Source organism: Ursus americanus, chromosome 14 (assembly GCF_024610735.1).
Source record: "Ursus americanus isolate L20-20 chromosome 14, mUrsAme1.1.p, whole genome shotgun sequence".
NCBI lineage: Eukaryota > Metazoa > Chordata > Mammalia > Carnivora > Ursidae > Ursus > Ursus americanus.
In genome coordinates, this window is record NC_142140.1 from 63922537 (window position 1) to 63937421 (window position 14885).

A 14885-nucleotide genomic window follows, 5' to 3' on the forward strand; every position below is an offset into this window, starting at 1 on the left:
ACGCTGTCTCTGCGGATTCAGGGGTTCGCATGACGAGGCTGGGAGACGCGGCTCTGCGGATTCTTGATGGTCCTCTGGGTAATCCAGTAGCAACCACCAGCCTCCCCCGCCCCCGACAAGGAACACGCATCCCGGGCGCCTTACTGTCCGTGAGCCCTCGGCCCCTGTCTGGCGCGGCCCCTCTCCTTCGAGAACACACCCACCTCGAGACAAGCCTCTTCGGTTTCCTGTCCCAGCGTCCCAGCCTCGCTCCGGTGTGTGGGCCGCCCCCGGAGGTCAGCGGGCAGTAGGGTCCAAGGAGGCAGGAGAGCTTCCTCTCTGGTCCGGCTCCCTCTCACGGCCTCCCAGGTTTGCTCCCCGCACTTGGCCAAGAGTGTGCAGTGGAACAGGGGCTCTGATCTGGAAACCACCGCCCTGATGGGTTCAGTCTGGGGTCAGAACCAGGCGGTATGCTCTGTGCGCGCACGTGCTGCCTCACCGACTGCTCACGGCGACGCTGGAAGCAGTGGTCACGTAGCTGGTCAGTGGTGTGGATGTCCCCCGGGGCCGTTCCCCACCTAGCTCCAGCCCTCTGCCTTCTGGCCACGTCCTGGGCCCCTCCTGGTTGAGCAGGGCCAGGTGACTGGTCCTAGCCAGTGAGCTCTGAGCAGAGGCAATGGGTTCACTTCCGGACAGAACATTCCACAGCCGCTGTGAGGGTTCCCGGAGTCCCCCTCTCCTCTGCCAGAGCCCACAGTGCTGTCCCCAGGGCTGTCCCCCTGGCTCAGGGTCTGCAGTGAGAAGACTGGTCCCACGATGGACGGGCAGCAGGGGCAAGACACCCACGACTGGGACGGACCTAGGCCATTTGGGTCTGGGCGGTTGTGGACTCAGCCTGTCCCATCTGTTCGGCTGGCCCAGGCAGGGCAGGAGCAGGGTTGGACCAGCTTGCAGAAGAGACACAGGCGTGTCACGGCCACACGCACACACCACAGGGAGGCGGGACCACTCAGGTGGGGCGGGGGCTGGCGGGAGCTTGAAGTGAGCCCACACCACAGGGAAGAGCTGCTGGGAAGAGGGCCACCCCTCTTCTGCACGACGTACGACTTAACCAAGCCTCTGACTGAGGGCCGGGCCTCTGGAACCAGATCCTCCTGGCACATGGCCGTCTTTGGTCTCGGGGTCCTGGGACACGCTGCGCCAGGCAGTGCTGCGACCCTCCCCTGTCTGTCTCTGCCCACGGAGGGTCCAGTCGCTCCCTCTTGAGGACAGCCGTCCGCAGTATCTGGGAAATCCCTGAGAGACCCCAGGATTCCCCTCCCACGGGCCCACTCTCCCCTTTTTCTTCAGTGAAACCTTGGGCTTTGGGAATGGCCCCATCACTCACCCTAATTCCTTCCCCCTTCACCAGGGAGAGCAAAAGCCCGGCCAGCTGGCCATCCTGCTCTCTGTGCACACAGGAAAGAGGCACCTTCAAACCTGGGACTCGCCGAGGCTCCTGCGGGCCCACCCCACCCATCGGCCCTTACACTCGCACGCACGCACACTGCCGTCCACTCGCATGCACGCGCACTGCCGTCCACTCGCACGCACGTGCACTGCCGTCCACTCGCATGCACGGGGTGCTCAGAGCCTGTGTAGGAGCCAAATAAAGGCACTGCCCTCCCGACGTCGTAATCACACCTCTCTCTGGACCCGACCCGGTGCTTTCCAGCCTGATAACGCCCCCCACCCCCACCTTACCCACCAGACCCGGTCTGGCTGCTCAGAGCCACGTTTCGGCCCAGGAAAATGGGTTTACTGTCACCGAGGAAAGGAGGGGGGGTGCTTCAGGGTCTGAAGGCAGTTCCGAAAGTAGAGTCCGGAAATATTTCTGAGTTAACGGCAGCAAGCCCCGGGAGCACTGACTTGGGCGGGGGGTGCGGGACGACGGGTGCACTCAGACACGTGCCCTTCCTTCCCGCCTGGACACACGGGGCCTTGGCTGTTCACTCACCGTCTCCTTCGCGGGCACACGACTTCCCCAAGCAGACGGACGCCTATTAATCTGGCATCCCCCCCTCCCCGGGATGCCCAGCGCACTGCGGGGTGGCCGGAACCCACCGGCAGCCACGGGGCACGGCCCCCTGAGGGACCCTGGGCTGGCACCCAATGACCAGCATTGAAAGCAAAGGGGTCGTACGGGGCCTGCAGCTCCAGAGAAGCCCCGCTCCTTTACCGAAGCAACGCGCAGTTGTTCAAAGCTTTGGGGGGATTTATTGAGAGGGGGTTCATGGACCACTGGGGCGCCGGGCTTCTCTCCAGCGCTGGCAGGCGTCACGGCTGGTGGTCCCCTTACTGCTGCTAGTTGGTGGGCCAGACGGCCACGACCACAATCGCCACGAGCAGCAGTAAAATCACCATGACCATCCCTGGAAAACAGAAGCGCGAGAGGCCGCTTTAGCCATTCACGCCAGAAGGGCATCACGCAGCCTATGAACTACCTTCGCTGGGGACGGGGATGCAGCTCTGCAAGGGGTCTGGGCCCTCTGAGCCTGCGGTTTGTGCCCCGTGTGTGTGTGTGTGTATGCACACGTGTGTGTGGGGTCAGCAGCCCTGGGGCGCTGGCTGCAGAGGATGGGGCTCCAGGGACAGTGGAGAGTTTCTCTACCTCTCCAGCTCGAGAGTTGTGCCAGCAAAGCCCCAGCAAGACTGTGGGGGGACTGGCTGGGGCTTCCGGTGAGGAGCGGAGGGCACACGCAGCCCTTGGCTCCAGCTTCCACTGGCAGCTCAGCTCTGGTTTCAGTTTGCATTGATGAAGCATCAATAAAGCAAAGGGCTTTCGGGTCTGCAAGGAAAGGTTACATCTAGAATCCATTTTCTCTACTGTATACATGGCTTTGCCTTTCCTTCTTGAGCCCAAGATACTTAGGTCCCTCATAAGTATCCAACGGAGGGGTGCCCGGGTGGCTCAGTGGGTTAAGTGTCTGCCTTCAGCTCAGGTCATGATCTTGGAGTCCTAGGATCGAGCCCCGTGTCAGGGCTCCCTGCTCAGCGAGGAACCTACTTCTCCCTCTCCCTCTGCCCCTTCCCCACCACTCGGGCTCTCTTTCTCGCTCTCAAATCAATAAAATCTTTAAAAAAATTTTAAAAATATATATCCGATGGAGGGACTTCTGCAAAGTCAGCACTGGATAAACATTTGCTCCCTCAAGGGTCCCTGCGCGACTGACACCCCAGGAGGGAAGCGAGGAGCACGGGAGAGAAAGCATGTGAACGCGTCTAGGAAGTGACAGGTGGGTCAAACGCACAGGATCACGTAGTTGTTTGGCCCCCAGGACTGCCCACCTCAGACGGAGGAGCTGTTTCCGGAAAGGTTGGTCCCAGGAGTTCAACCCCTGATGCTCTTACCGGAAGCCCCTAGCACATTATGGATCTTACTGACTAGATACCCACCGGCCACACAGGGCTCTTTACATTGCAGTGAATTAAAATCAAATATAGTAGAGAGCTCAGTTTCTCAGTTACACTAACCACATCTCAACTGCTCAAGAGCCCCACGCGGCCAACGCTACCACATTGGACAGAGACAAACCGATGAACTTCCTTCCTCACTGCGGAAAGTTCTACTGGACAGAAGTGACGGACGGTATGGAGCTGGGATTATGGCATCGGCTGCTGCACCCCCAGCTTCCATGACAGCACCTGGAGCAGAGACCCAGTGCCCGTTTGTTGAATAAATGGATAAGCGGTCACGCCGTGTGTCCGCAACACTCACTCTGCACTCGGACAGTTTCCCACACTGGGAGTCTGCTCGCCCTTCTTCTGGACTCAGTTTTGTTAAGCTGGATCTTCTGGGAAACTGCCCGCTTTTTCTGAGCGTTCAAAAATACCGGCGTAAATTACATTCTCTTAGAATTTAAACCCTAGGTTGTACCTGTGCCCTTCTTTTTGTCTCTAACACGGCGTATTTGGACATTCCTTTTCCTGATTAGCCTTGCCTCAAGGTGGCTCTTCTGATCACCTCTTCCGAGAACAGGTTCTGACGCTGTTGGCCATCTCCCTCTTATTTCCTGTTTTAATTTCTTTTCTTTTTTTTTTTTTAAGATTTTGTTTATTTATTCGACAGAGATAGAGACAGCCAGCGAGAGAGGGAACACAAGCAGGGGGAGTGGGAGAGGAAGAAGCAGGCTCATAGCAGAGGAGCCCGATGCGGGGCTCGATCCCAGAACTGGGATCACGCCCTGAGCCGAAGGCAGACGCCCAACCGCTGAGCCACCCAGGCACCCCGTCCTGTTTTAATTTCTGCATCTGTTTTCCTTAATCCTACGACTCATAGGCTTTTTCTGGATTCACTCTGTTTTTTGAACTGAAAGTCAGTTCACTCATTTTCCATTTTTCTTCTAAGTACTGTCCCTCAAAGTCAGCAACTTTTTTTTTTTTTAAGATTTTATTTTTAAGTAATCTCTACACCCAACGTGGGGCTCAAACTCACGACCCTGAGATCAAGAGTCGTGCATTCCATCCACTGAGGCAGCTGGGTGCCCCCATGTAACTTTTGATATGAAATAATTTCACTGTTGTTAGATTTCTAAGTTCTATGTATTTTAATTTTTTCAGCAATTTCCTCTTTGGCCCAACAATTATTCAGAAATGTGTTTTAAAATTTCCAATTATAATGAAACATGCTTATCCAATATATATTTTTAAAAATTTGAGATAATAATACACGCACTATATTTTATGTGAAAATACCTATGATTTCCACGGATGACAAAGTCACCAGGACTACTAATAGTGTGGTTCATTGTCTGCGTTCTTAACGGAAGAAAAGGCTGTATTTCACTCAATTAGAGGCTAGTAGAAACAAGAATTCAATTTACTTTCCCACCCAAGTTCACAGACACCCTGAACTCCCTCCACAGACGTCCAGAGTTCAATGTAGTTCAAGTAGTGTTCATTTTATTATTTTTTTAATATTTATTTATTGGGGCGCCTGGGTGGCTCAGGTGACTAAGCATCTGCCTTCAGCTCAGGTCATGAGCTCAGGGCCTGGGATGGAGCCCCGCATCCGGCTCCCTGCTCAGCGGGAAGACTGCTCTTTCCTCTCCCTTTAACCCTCCTCCCTGCTTGTGCTCTTTCTCTCTCAAATAAATAAAATCTTAAATAAGAAATTAAGACTTCTTTATTTTAGAGAGAGCAGAGGGAGAGAAATCTCAAGCAGACTCCCCACTGAGCGTGGAGCCGGACGCAGGGCTTGATCTCAGGACCCTGAGACCGTGACCTGAGCCGAAACCAAGAGTTGAACGCTCAACTGACTGAGCCACCAGGTGCCCCAAGGAGCGTGCTCTTTCAACTCAACCCTTGTAAAGCACAGCATGGGCACAGTGTGGAATATTAAGAAGGGACATAAAAATATATGGCAAGCTTCCTTGTCATCTCCCTGTGACAGTGGGTGATTTGGTTCTAACACCCCCTCTTTCTCTGACGATCTGATCTTACATCAGTACCCCCTCTCGGGACCTATGATTTCTCCCCAGGTTCACATGGACACTAACCCAAGCCTCTCCATCAGGGGTCAGCAAACTGGGGCCCCTTGGGCCAACTCTGGCTGGTGGTCTGTTTTCAGACAACCCCCGCGCCAAGAATGGTTTGTACATTTTTTAAGGGTTGTCAAAACAGACAAAGGAGAAGATGTGACGCACTGTCTGTGGTCTACGAAGCCTAGGCTATTTACTACCCCGTCTTTCACAGAAGCGTGTGGACCCCTGCTCTACATCACCGCGGCCGAGAACGACCCAGCTGCAGCCTCGGTGCATCCACCGGGGCTCTGGTTTCCAGCTCTCTCTCCATTTCTCTCCCCCGGGGGATTTCCTCTCTTCCTTGTAAATCAGAGGTGCGTCAGCATTTCGGGGGCGGGGCTGTGATACTTCATCTCGCCTTTCCAGACGCGTGCAGTCAGGTGCGCATGCGCGAGAGTGAGTGAGTGAGTGTGTGTGTGTGTGTGTGTGTGTGTGTGTGCGCGCGCGCGCGCACGCGAGTGAACATGATCTCAGTCCATCTTCTTGCCACAACCAGAAGAACAAATCTCTTCATTCGTTTCAGCCTCCAGAAACATCTCCAGGTTGACCAAAAGCTCCCCTGGGCAGGAATCCCACCACTTCCTGGCGGGGCTGGGAGATCGTCCTGCGTAGAATCAGGGAACCATCATGGAACTGGAGGCCGCAGAGGGACTGAGGAGCGTGGAGGGGCACCTGCTAGCACTCCAGAGCGCAGGGTAACCCCAAAGACGGGGGAGGCCTGGGTGCTGAGAAAAGACGGGAGACAAGGCGTGGTGGTTCAGTGACTGCTGCTCGGGGCATGACTGGAGCTGGCGGAGCGCTTGGGATCGAGAGGCTGGATGGGCAGCAGGGGTCCTGGACTGCAGGGGAGGGGACGGCTGAAGGAGAGGCCAACACCAGTGACCCTGAGATTCACAGCCAGTGGTGACAAGCAGAGCAGAACAAGAGACGGGAGCGAGGAGATGGAGGGCAGTGATTGGCTGGGAAGAAGAAACCATACGCCCGGTTCGAGCTTGTAGGTAATTCCAGGGAACGGGCCCCCAGGCACCAGCGGCTCCTGCCACCTCCTACCTGGGCCACGGCGGTGCACCCACCTGCCGTGCACTCTGCCCAATCTGCCCCCCGTAACTGAGCCGGAGCACAAACCAGATCAGCTTACTGGCTGCCTTGCAACTCTCAGAGGGCTAGACTGAAATCCAAACTCTTTAGGGGGCCTCAAAGGCCCCCCACGATCTGGGTCCCGCTACCCCGGCAGCCACACTCGGCACCCAGGCTCCAGCCACCCGGCCTTCAGTTCCCTCAATGGCCAGGATTACGCTCCTTCCCGCTGCCCAGCATTTACACGTGGGCCCTTCCTGTCCCCCTTGGCCTACTTGCTCCCTACTTGTCCCCAGAACCCAGCATCAGTGTCACTTCCTCAAAGACCTCCTCCCTGGCCTCCCATCGACTGTGCTCAGACACCACTGGCACGTGAGGGTCCAACAGAGGGGCAAAGCCTGTCCAGCTCACGGCCGCATCCCTCGTACCTAGAACAGAGCTTCACCCACAGAAGAGGCATGGCTCGTTTGTTGTTTTTTATATAAACGAATAAATGTATTGACCATCTGGAAGAGACGAGAAGAACCAGTAATAAGAAAGAAAAAGCAGGAACAGTCGAGAGAGAGAGAGAGAGAAGATGAGAACATGTGTCAAGGAAGCCAAAGAGAAGATTCAAAAGGCGATCAGCACCAATGGACAGATGCCGCACAGATGCCAGGAGGCCAGACAGAAGCTTCTGGGCTGGGAGTCCTTTAACGGGACAGTTTAGCAGCAGGGTGGGTGGGCCTCCTGGAACCACTATTAATACAGCAATTCCTCCCTAAGCCGGTAATGATTCTATCGCAGAAACCGCGAGGCACGCAACGCGTGCCACAGGAGACGTGACGCAGGGCACCCCGATACCCGCGAAAACTGAAAACGCACTTCACTCCTGACACCAGAGAGAGAGCACCTTGATGTCATGGGGTCAACCGGGTTCCCATCTGGGGATGAGCAGGGACTTAAAGTGTGAGTGACAAATATGTCTTTTATATTTTCGGAGCAAACGGGTGCCCTCTGGCTGCGACATTGTCACCAGGGCTCGATAAACGGGTGTGTGTGGGCGGTCAAGTGAGGAAGTCATCTGGAGATGGCAAGTGACCGTGACAGGCCAAGGCCAGCGCAGCCTTCGGGGTTCTCCCGGTCAAAGAGCAGGTGCTCCCGTACCTTACCACACGGCAACGCTTTCTCTTTAAGCGTCTGGCCTTCTTGGAGCGAGGCCACGGCTCTGGCACCTTCCTTGAATGGAGTCTCTCTTCTCTGAAGGATGTTTTGGGAAGAGTGACCAACGCTCGTTCTGAAGCCAGGGAGGGCTAAGCCGCGCCGTGCAGGGAATACGCGTGTGCACCGGGTGTGTGGAAGCCCCGTGCGTGCATCGCCTTGCTCGCTCACTTCTCAGCCAGGGATGTGCTCCGGGCTCCAGGTCACCCGGAGGGAAAGCTTTGCTCCTGGTGAGCCCTAGAGCCAGCCTGGGAATCCAGGTGGGATGACCCCTGCTCCACCTCTTCCCCTTTCTCTGCACCCGCGGGGCCTATCCAGGGGGGATCCAGGCCCCCGACACAATGTGGGGCTTATCAGGGACGGGGGGCCCCCAGGCTCGCTGGGGCTGAAAAATGGGGATACAGAGTTTCGACTTGGTTCTCTCCTCTTCTCTTTTTCCTTTCTTCTCCCTCCTTTCCACTTTGTCTGGTGGAAACTTTTTAAACAGAGACAAATAGATGGGAGGGCATAACGCACATGATGCACCAGGATCGATTCGGGGCCGGTCTGGTTTTACCTGTGCCCTCCCCGGCGCCCTGGATTCCCTTGCGTGAACCCCACGCATACTTCCTCTCTCGCTACTTCACTCGAAGATAAAGCATCGTTAACACAAAAAAAGTCACCACCACACAGAAGCGAGGACGATTTGCTTTTTCTTCAAGACAGAGGCAGGGAAGAGCCTCCAGCCCTTGAGACACAGGAAAGTGGCTTCGGCCTAGAGGTCGCAGGAGACCACGTGGCCTGAGGAACTAGTATTCAGAGGAGAGAGAGAGAGAGAGAACACGAACTTCTTTCTTTCGCCTCAGAGTAGGGCTGAAACGTCAGGGGGTCTGCTCATCCATCCCCCAGCTAAGGAAATGTTTGACATTTCAGAACGAGGAAAGACAGTTGAACTTCTGGGAACCTGCCAAGTTCTCGAACAATGATAGCTCTCTGCCCCCACCCCCAGCTCAGAAACACCTGGCGAGGCTCCTGACCATGGGAATCCTTCCCGCCACGCTTCACTCGGCTCCGTGCACTGCTGTGTGGGCACCTGGCAGGGCAGCGCTGCCCTTTGCAGACCCAGGTGCCCCTCACGGGGGCAGGCGCGGGGCGCCGGGGGCCCAGGAGTGGGGAAAAAATGGCCATTTCCTTTGGTCAGTTTACCAGATGGGGATTACTCAACCACTTCCAATATTTACAAGTCCAGCTCATGGCAATTAAAAAAAGATGTAAGAAAACAAACTCCTTTGCAGACTGGGAAGGACATGAGACACCGTTCTCTCCGGAACAGTGCTGTGTTTTCTGAAGACTGTTCATCTGGATTAATGGTCCATATTTTTTCCAGTGAAACACTGGAAACCTGCAAATTAATGGAGGCTGTGCTGCCACCGCTGAGCACAGGTAACAGCTCCTGGTGCTTGAGGAGGAGGGAGGGGAGGGAGGAAGAGGACAGAGAGGAGGGAGGGGAGGACGAGGAGGAGGGAGGGGAAGGGGGGAAGGAAGGAGGGGAAGGGGAAGAAGAGGAAGAGCTGAGGGGAGGTGGAGGAAGGGGAAGAGGAGGAAGAGGAGGAAGAGGAAGGAGGAAGAGAAGGGGGAGGACGGAGGGGAGGAGGAGGAGGAGGGAGGGGAAGGGGGAAGGAGGGAGGGGAAGAGGAAGAGCGAGGGGAGGTGGAGGAAGGGGAAGAGGAGGAAGAGGAGGAAGGGGAGGGAGGAAGAGGACAGAGAGGAGGGAGGGGAGGAGGAGGAGGGTAAGGAGGGACGGGAAGGGGAAGAAGAGAAAGAGCGAGGGGAGGTGAAAGAAGGGGAAGAGGGGGAGGAGGAGGGGGAGAGGGAGAAGGAAGAGAAGGGGAGGACGGAGGGGAGGAGTTGGAGGAGGGAGGCAAAGGGGAGGCAGAGGAGGGGGAGGAGAGGAGAGGGGAGGAGGGGGAGGAGAGGAGAGGGGAGGAGGGGGAGGACTCTGTCTTTTCTTGGGAGAGTGAGGGCAGATCTCAGCACAGACCACCACCCCCTCAGCCCTCAGCTGTAGGGGATGTGGTACCCAGCGCAGTGGGAGAGGAGGGGTGACGAGGTAGTAGGGAGGGGGTGCAAAGGGCAATGTTATCTGAGGTCCTCTGATCTGGTTTTGCTGATCACAGCAAAGCCGCACTGGCTGTTGGCAACTGTCCACCGTGTACCTACACTGTTAGCGCCTGTGATCACCTCTCCTGCCACGAATGGCCTCCGGAGCTCCTCCGCAGACATTTAGGAAACACTGCCACAACTGACCGGGCTTTTTTCCAGTTGTGCCTGTTGACAGGTGACATTTGCTTATGCATTAACCAGTGGGTTCTCCCTGATCAAACAGATTTCTTGCAGCAGACTCCTGAGCTGAGGTGGGGAATGAGCGGGAGAAAAGACAAAACTGGAATATTTGTTTTCCAAAGTTCATGTAAATGTTCCCTTTAATCCCATTACTGGGCAAATAAGCTAAGAAAAGAGTAGACGCCCAGCGGAGAAGGTGAACATATTTACATTCTGAGTCTGGGACCGGAAGGCGCAGACTGGCGGGGCGCCCCTGAGACCCACGTGGGAGCTGGGTGCAAGGCGGCGCGGGGTGGGCCCCCCAGCAGCTTTCCTGCCCCCAGCCTGAAGCTCAGCCAGCTCGGGAAAGGGGCATGGACAGCCTCTCCCCTCCCCTGCCGCTCCTCTTTCACTCCACAGTCCCGCAAACAGTGCTTTCATTAAAAAACCCAGCAAAGGTCTTCTCTGATGTTCTGACTGGTTCTGTTCTCACCTGGCACTCAACCCATCCCCGGCTTTCTTCTCTCCGTTGGAGGGTGAACCCTCCTGGGCAGCTCTGGGGGACCCCACCCCCTCAACAGACCTCCTGTCCCACCCCCTGCTTCCACCCTCCGCCCTCTGTCACCCTCCCGCAGGGCCACAGTCTGGGACCCTCCACTTGGACCCCGCTTCCTCACTGCCCCTGGAGCCAGAGACCCTTCTAGAGCCAGGCCAGCGCTCCTAAGCAATCGTTCTCCACCCTTCAACGCCTGCGTCAGTTATTACCAGCCCTTCCCTTAGGTTAGAGGATCTGCAGCAACAGGAATCGCGCGCTCTGATGTGGTGGCAGGGGCGCTGGTTTGGGGAGTCAGGGAGGCCCGACCCCCATTCCTTCACGGTGAGTTCGGTTCCACCACGTGTAAAAGCCCCGAAATACCGACTTCCTCGGTGTGTGGGGAGGGTTCGGTAAGACAAGGTGCAGGAGGCTCCCAGGGCGAATCTGGCGCTCCGTGAACAGCAGCACGGATGACAGTAATTATTGCTGCTCGTGGGACCCGCGCCCAAGAAGGGGGCCCATGTGTGTGCGGCCAGCAGCTGCTGCCCCATGTCCCCGAGAGAGCCAGCCCCACGGCCTAACGACAGAACTCAGATGCCGTTCGTCCCCGAAGGGAGGGGAAAGGAGCAGAACCGGAAGGAACACCTGGGTGGCATTCTGTTCAGACACGGAGCCCCGATCCAGCTGCGGCCCGGCCGTGAGGACGGGTGTCCAGGAAAGGTTGGAAGTTCAGGGCGGAATATCTGGCAGCAGCCGTGTGGCTCGTTAGCCACAGGAAGGGCAGCTGGGCGCAGGCTGGCTGCGGCGGGAAGGCGAGCAGAGCCAGCCTAGCGGATGCCAGGGGACAGGAGCGCCGGCCCGGGGGTGGGGGTGGGTGCCCCCCCCTCCCCCCCGGCAAGGAAGGCCAGGTCAGAGCCGGGGCAGCACCAAGGCCGGGGTCACGGGCAGGAGGAGGAGAAGCACAAAGCCAACCCAAGGGGAACCTAGAAGGCCTGCAGAAAGCAAGACTCTGAAGTCATGCCCAGCGCTGGAAGCCGGGCACCCCGGCGGTGCCGGCACAAGGCATCACGCACACGTCGACGCGCGGAGTAAGAGCAGCGCGGCGAGAGCAGAAGGAACGCCGACGAAGAGCTGCCGTCGCGCTGCTGGACGTACGTGTGCTCAGAACGGCCGCGCTCCGATCCCAGCTGTTCCCACCAGAAGTCAGCAACAATTCCCCCGTGTGTGGGTGAGGAGGGGGCGCTCAGAGGTCGGCCCCGCCCTGCCCTCAGAGAGCCCCAGGAAGGCCGCAGGCCCACAGCAGGGCTGGCTCCAGATATGGCCATGTTCCCTGGGAGGGAGCCCCGCGGGGCTGGGCCTGGCCGGGGAGGGGGCTCGGGAGGGGACCCAACCCGGGGGACTGTGGGAAGCCCTGTCTGTGACGCCGAGGGACAGACCCCTCAAGGAAACACACGAGAAGGCAAAGGATCGGCCCCGAATTGGCCTATGCTTCGGTTCTGATTGAAAACGAAGAAAATTCAGATAAAACAGATCCTAATGTTGCTTCACCATTTATGTCACGCCGAGTGTTTGCCTCCGCCTTTGGGCAGGATCACGCCCCGGGACAGCACACTGGGCCCCCATGACCAAGCCCTGGCTCCTGTGGAAAGGACAAGCGTCCTGAAGGTATCGTGCTCTTGTCTGGAGGCGTTCTGGAAGGGGCAAGGCCAGTGCCCCCCAAGGGGGTCTGTGCCCAGTCTGTGCTGGGGTGACATGGGGAGGGGAGCGGGGCACCTTCCTCGCCCTGCCCTCTGAAGTTCCGGGCCCCATCTGGAGACATTCCATCTCCCCAGTCCCGGGGCTGCCACCCCCATCTCGATGTGGACTACAGGCAATGCTCTGCGCCCACAGAGAAGCTGGAAGAAAGTCAACTCCGGAGAGAAGGCGGGAGACTGGGGGGAAGGAGGATGGTGTGGGGAGACATCTGGGGGCCAGAGAGAGTGAGCGGCCTCGGCAGGAAGCAGGAATCGGGGAAGGTGGCCTGACAGGAGTGGGGGATGGGACGAAAAGAGGGGCTTGCCTTGAAACAGGAAATTGAAAGGAATTAAGACTGTAAGAGCCAGGCGGGCGAGGAGCCGGATTCAGGCCTAGGGAAAGGCAGGTTCCCGGGCTCTGGGCTCCAGGGACCAGGCCCCTGCCTCGCTGGGCGTCGGGTGGCTCTGTCACAGCCATGAGGCCCCCGGGAGGCCAACACCGGACAGACAGCACACGTCACCGGCCAGGCCAAATCATGTTGCAACCAAGAGGTCAGACCTGTCGGGCAAGCTGCTCCAATGGGCAGCCGACCCCGGGCACGTCTGAGCCCAGGGTAAGGGTCTGGCCAAGACGGTTAGATTTCACCACACCAGACCTACTGTGGGTCAGGTCCGACGGGTGCAAAGTCAGGCATGGGGCTCTTCGCGGGCCTCCCATGCTCATGAGAGGGGCCGAAAATCAACCCGCCCCGGCCTCCGCAAAACCAAACCAAACCAAACCACTGCAGATAGCACTCCTTGGAGGGAGTATGTAAAAACTCGGCCATCACTGCTGCTTCCGGCACAGAAAGTGCTGACGAGTTCCTAGGCCCCATCTGTGTTCTTAAGTGTTACTCATTTCCCTTCCCCGAAGTCCGTTCAGTCCAGCAAATCGCCACAGTCCAACGGAAGAACCCACTGTAAAGAGATGAGCCTTCATATCAGCAATCGAAAGCAGCTTATTATGAGTTGTCGAGTCAATAATTTAATGCCCATTCTCTGGCGCATCAATATTTGCTAAGAAATATCCCCTCCGTGTGCCGCGTGTTCCCCCTGGGAAAGCGAGTCTGTCTGGAATCTGGCAGAAATTCAAGTGTCTTTGAAAAGACAGTCAGGAACTCTGTTATGGATATCTTGTTTTGACAATTCCCTCTTGACTAAGTGTCAAAAGATTTCTGGATGGCTCCGGTCGGGCTATGGATTCACCATTACGAACCCCTCCATCCGTGCTGTTTGCGCTGGAAAACATCACCTGGCATCAATTAGGGAGACCGGGCAAGGCGACAGGAGGGAGCGCTGCCAAAGTTCTAAGTCAGGTATGGAAAGGCAGGGCACAGACATACGGCCACCGGGAGGATACGTTTTCAGTACATCAGATGCTTATCCCTCTGGTTTTGTTTGTTTGTTTTTTAAAGCAAGTCATTTGACCGAGATGCAGAAGCCCACTGGGTAGAATATCTGAACCGAGGCTCTGAGTTCCAACCCCCAGGAGAACAGCTTCCCGGGAGGTGGGGTGGGGGCAGCAGCTATGTGTCTTTTTGACTTGACCCTGTCATAGGCACAGCTGGTGGGCCCAGCGGGCCACTGGGCTCTCTTCCCTGTAATGGTGACACTCTGGAGATGTGGCCAACAAAATGGGCCCGGAGGTCCCTGGATGTGCCGTGGCTCCGGCTCTTTCTGGCTCAGCTATCCCTGGATGCTCGCAAGTCACCGGACATCATTCAAACAAATGACACGTTCTTTCACCTCAACGAGCCAGAGCCCTTCCCTCTGACTTGGAACAGAGACCTTCCAGTAAAGAGATCACTAGCAAAGATAACTATGTGTCTCCAATTATTGGGGAAAATGGAAGGGCGACGCAAGGACAGTTTTGCTTTACCGTACAGCGTTGAAAGAACACTGAAGGCACTGTGGGCTTAGGTCCCATCGAAATACCTTGCCAGCAAGAGGCGTTCTCAGACGCTCTCTCACAGTCATACCTCCAATGATGTCCCAGATATTCCTGGGGTAACACTATAGATGTTGTCCTGAAGTCAAAGCAAACAGGAGATGCGCTTGCGTTCTAGGGCGAGAGGTACTGGGAGCAGAGGTCGGGGCAGGAGAGCCCCCCTCCTGTAAGCAAGGCGAACAATAACCCCTTGGTTGGGGCGCGTGAGTTGCCTGGAGCTCTCCCCTTGGGGACCCGTCCTTCCCCAGAGAGCACCGTGGAGGGGCCCAACGGGGGTGTGGGTCAGGCAGGTCCCAGGTGGATGCACATTGTCCCGGCCACCACAGTGCTAACAAGAGCCACGTCTGTCTCCGTGAGCGGTGCGAGGCACTCTACATACATCACGTATGTTACATATTGAGGTAAGCGTTCAATCAACAAGGAAACAGGAGGTCCCCACTCCTGATGTGGTTAGAAAAGCGAAAACAATATTGGGGGCCTTGGGATTCTTCATCTCTACAATGGATTTTGGT

General features: G+C 56.8%; 1 protein-coding gene across 1 annotated transcript in view; it reads right to left on the reverse strand.

The window, feature by feature from the left end:
• Positions 1 to 2212: 2212 nt before the first annotated feature.
• Positions 2213 to 14885, reverse strand: part of STX8 (syntaxin 8) — a 247999-nt gene continuing 235326 nt past the window's right edge. The window contains exon 8 of the mRNA XM_045797261.2: positions 2213 to 2390. Within this exon, the coding sequence (XP_045653217.1) occupies positions 2323 to 2390 (68 nt within the window). The 3' untranslated portion in view covers positions 2213 to 2322. The remainder of the gene's footprint in view (positions 2391 to 14885) is intronic.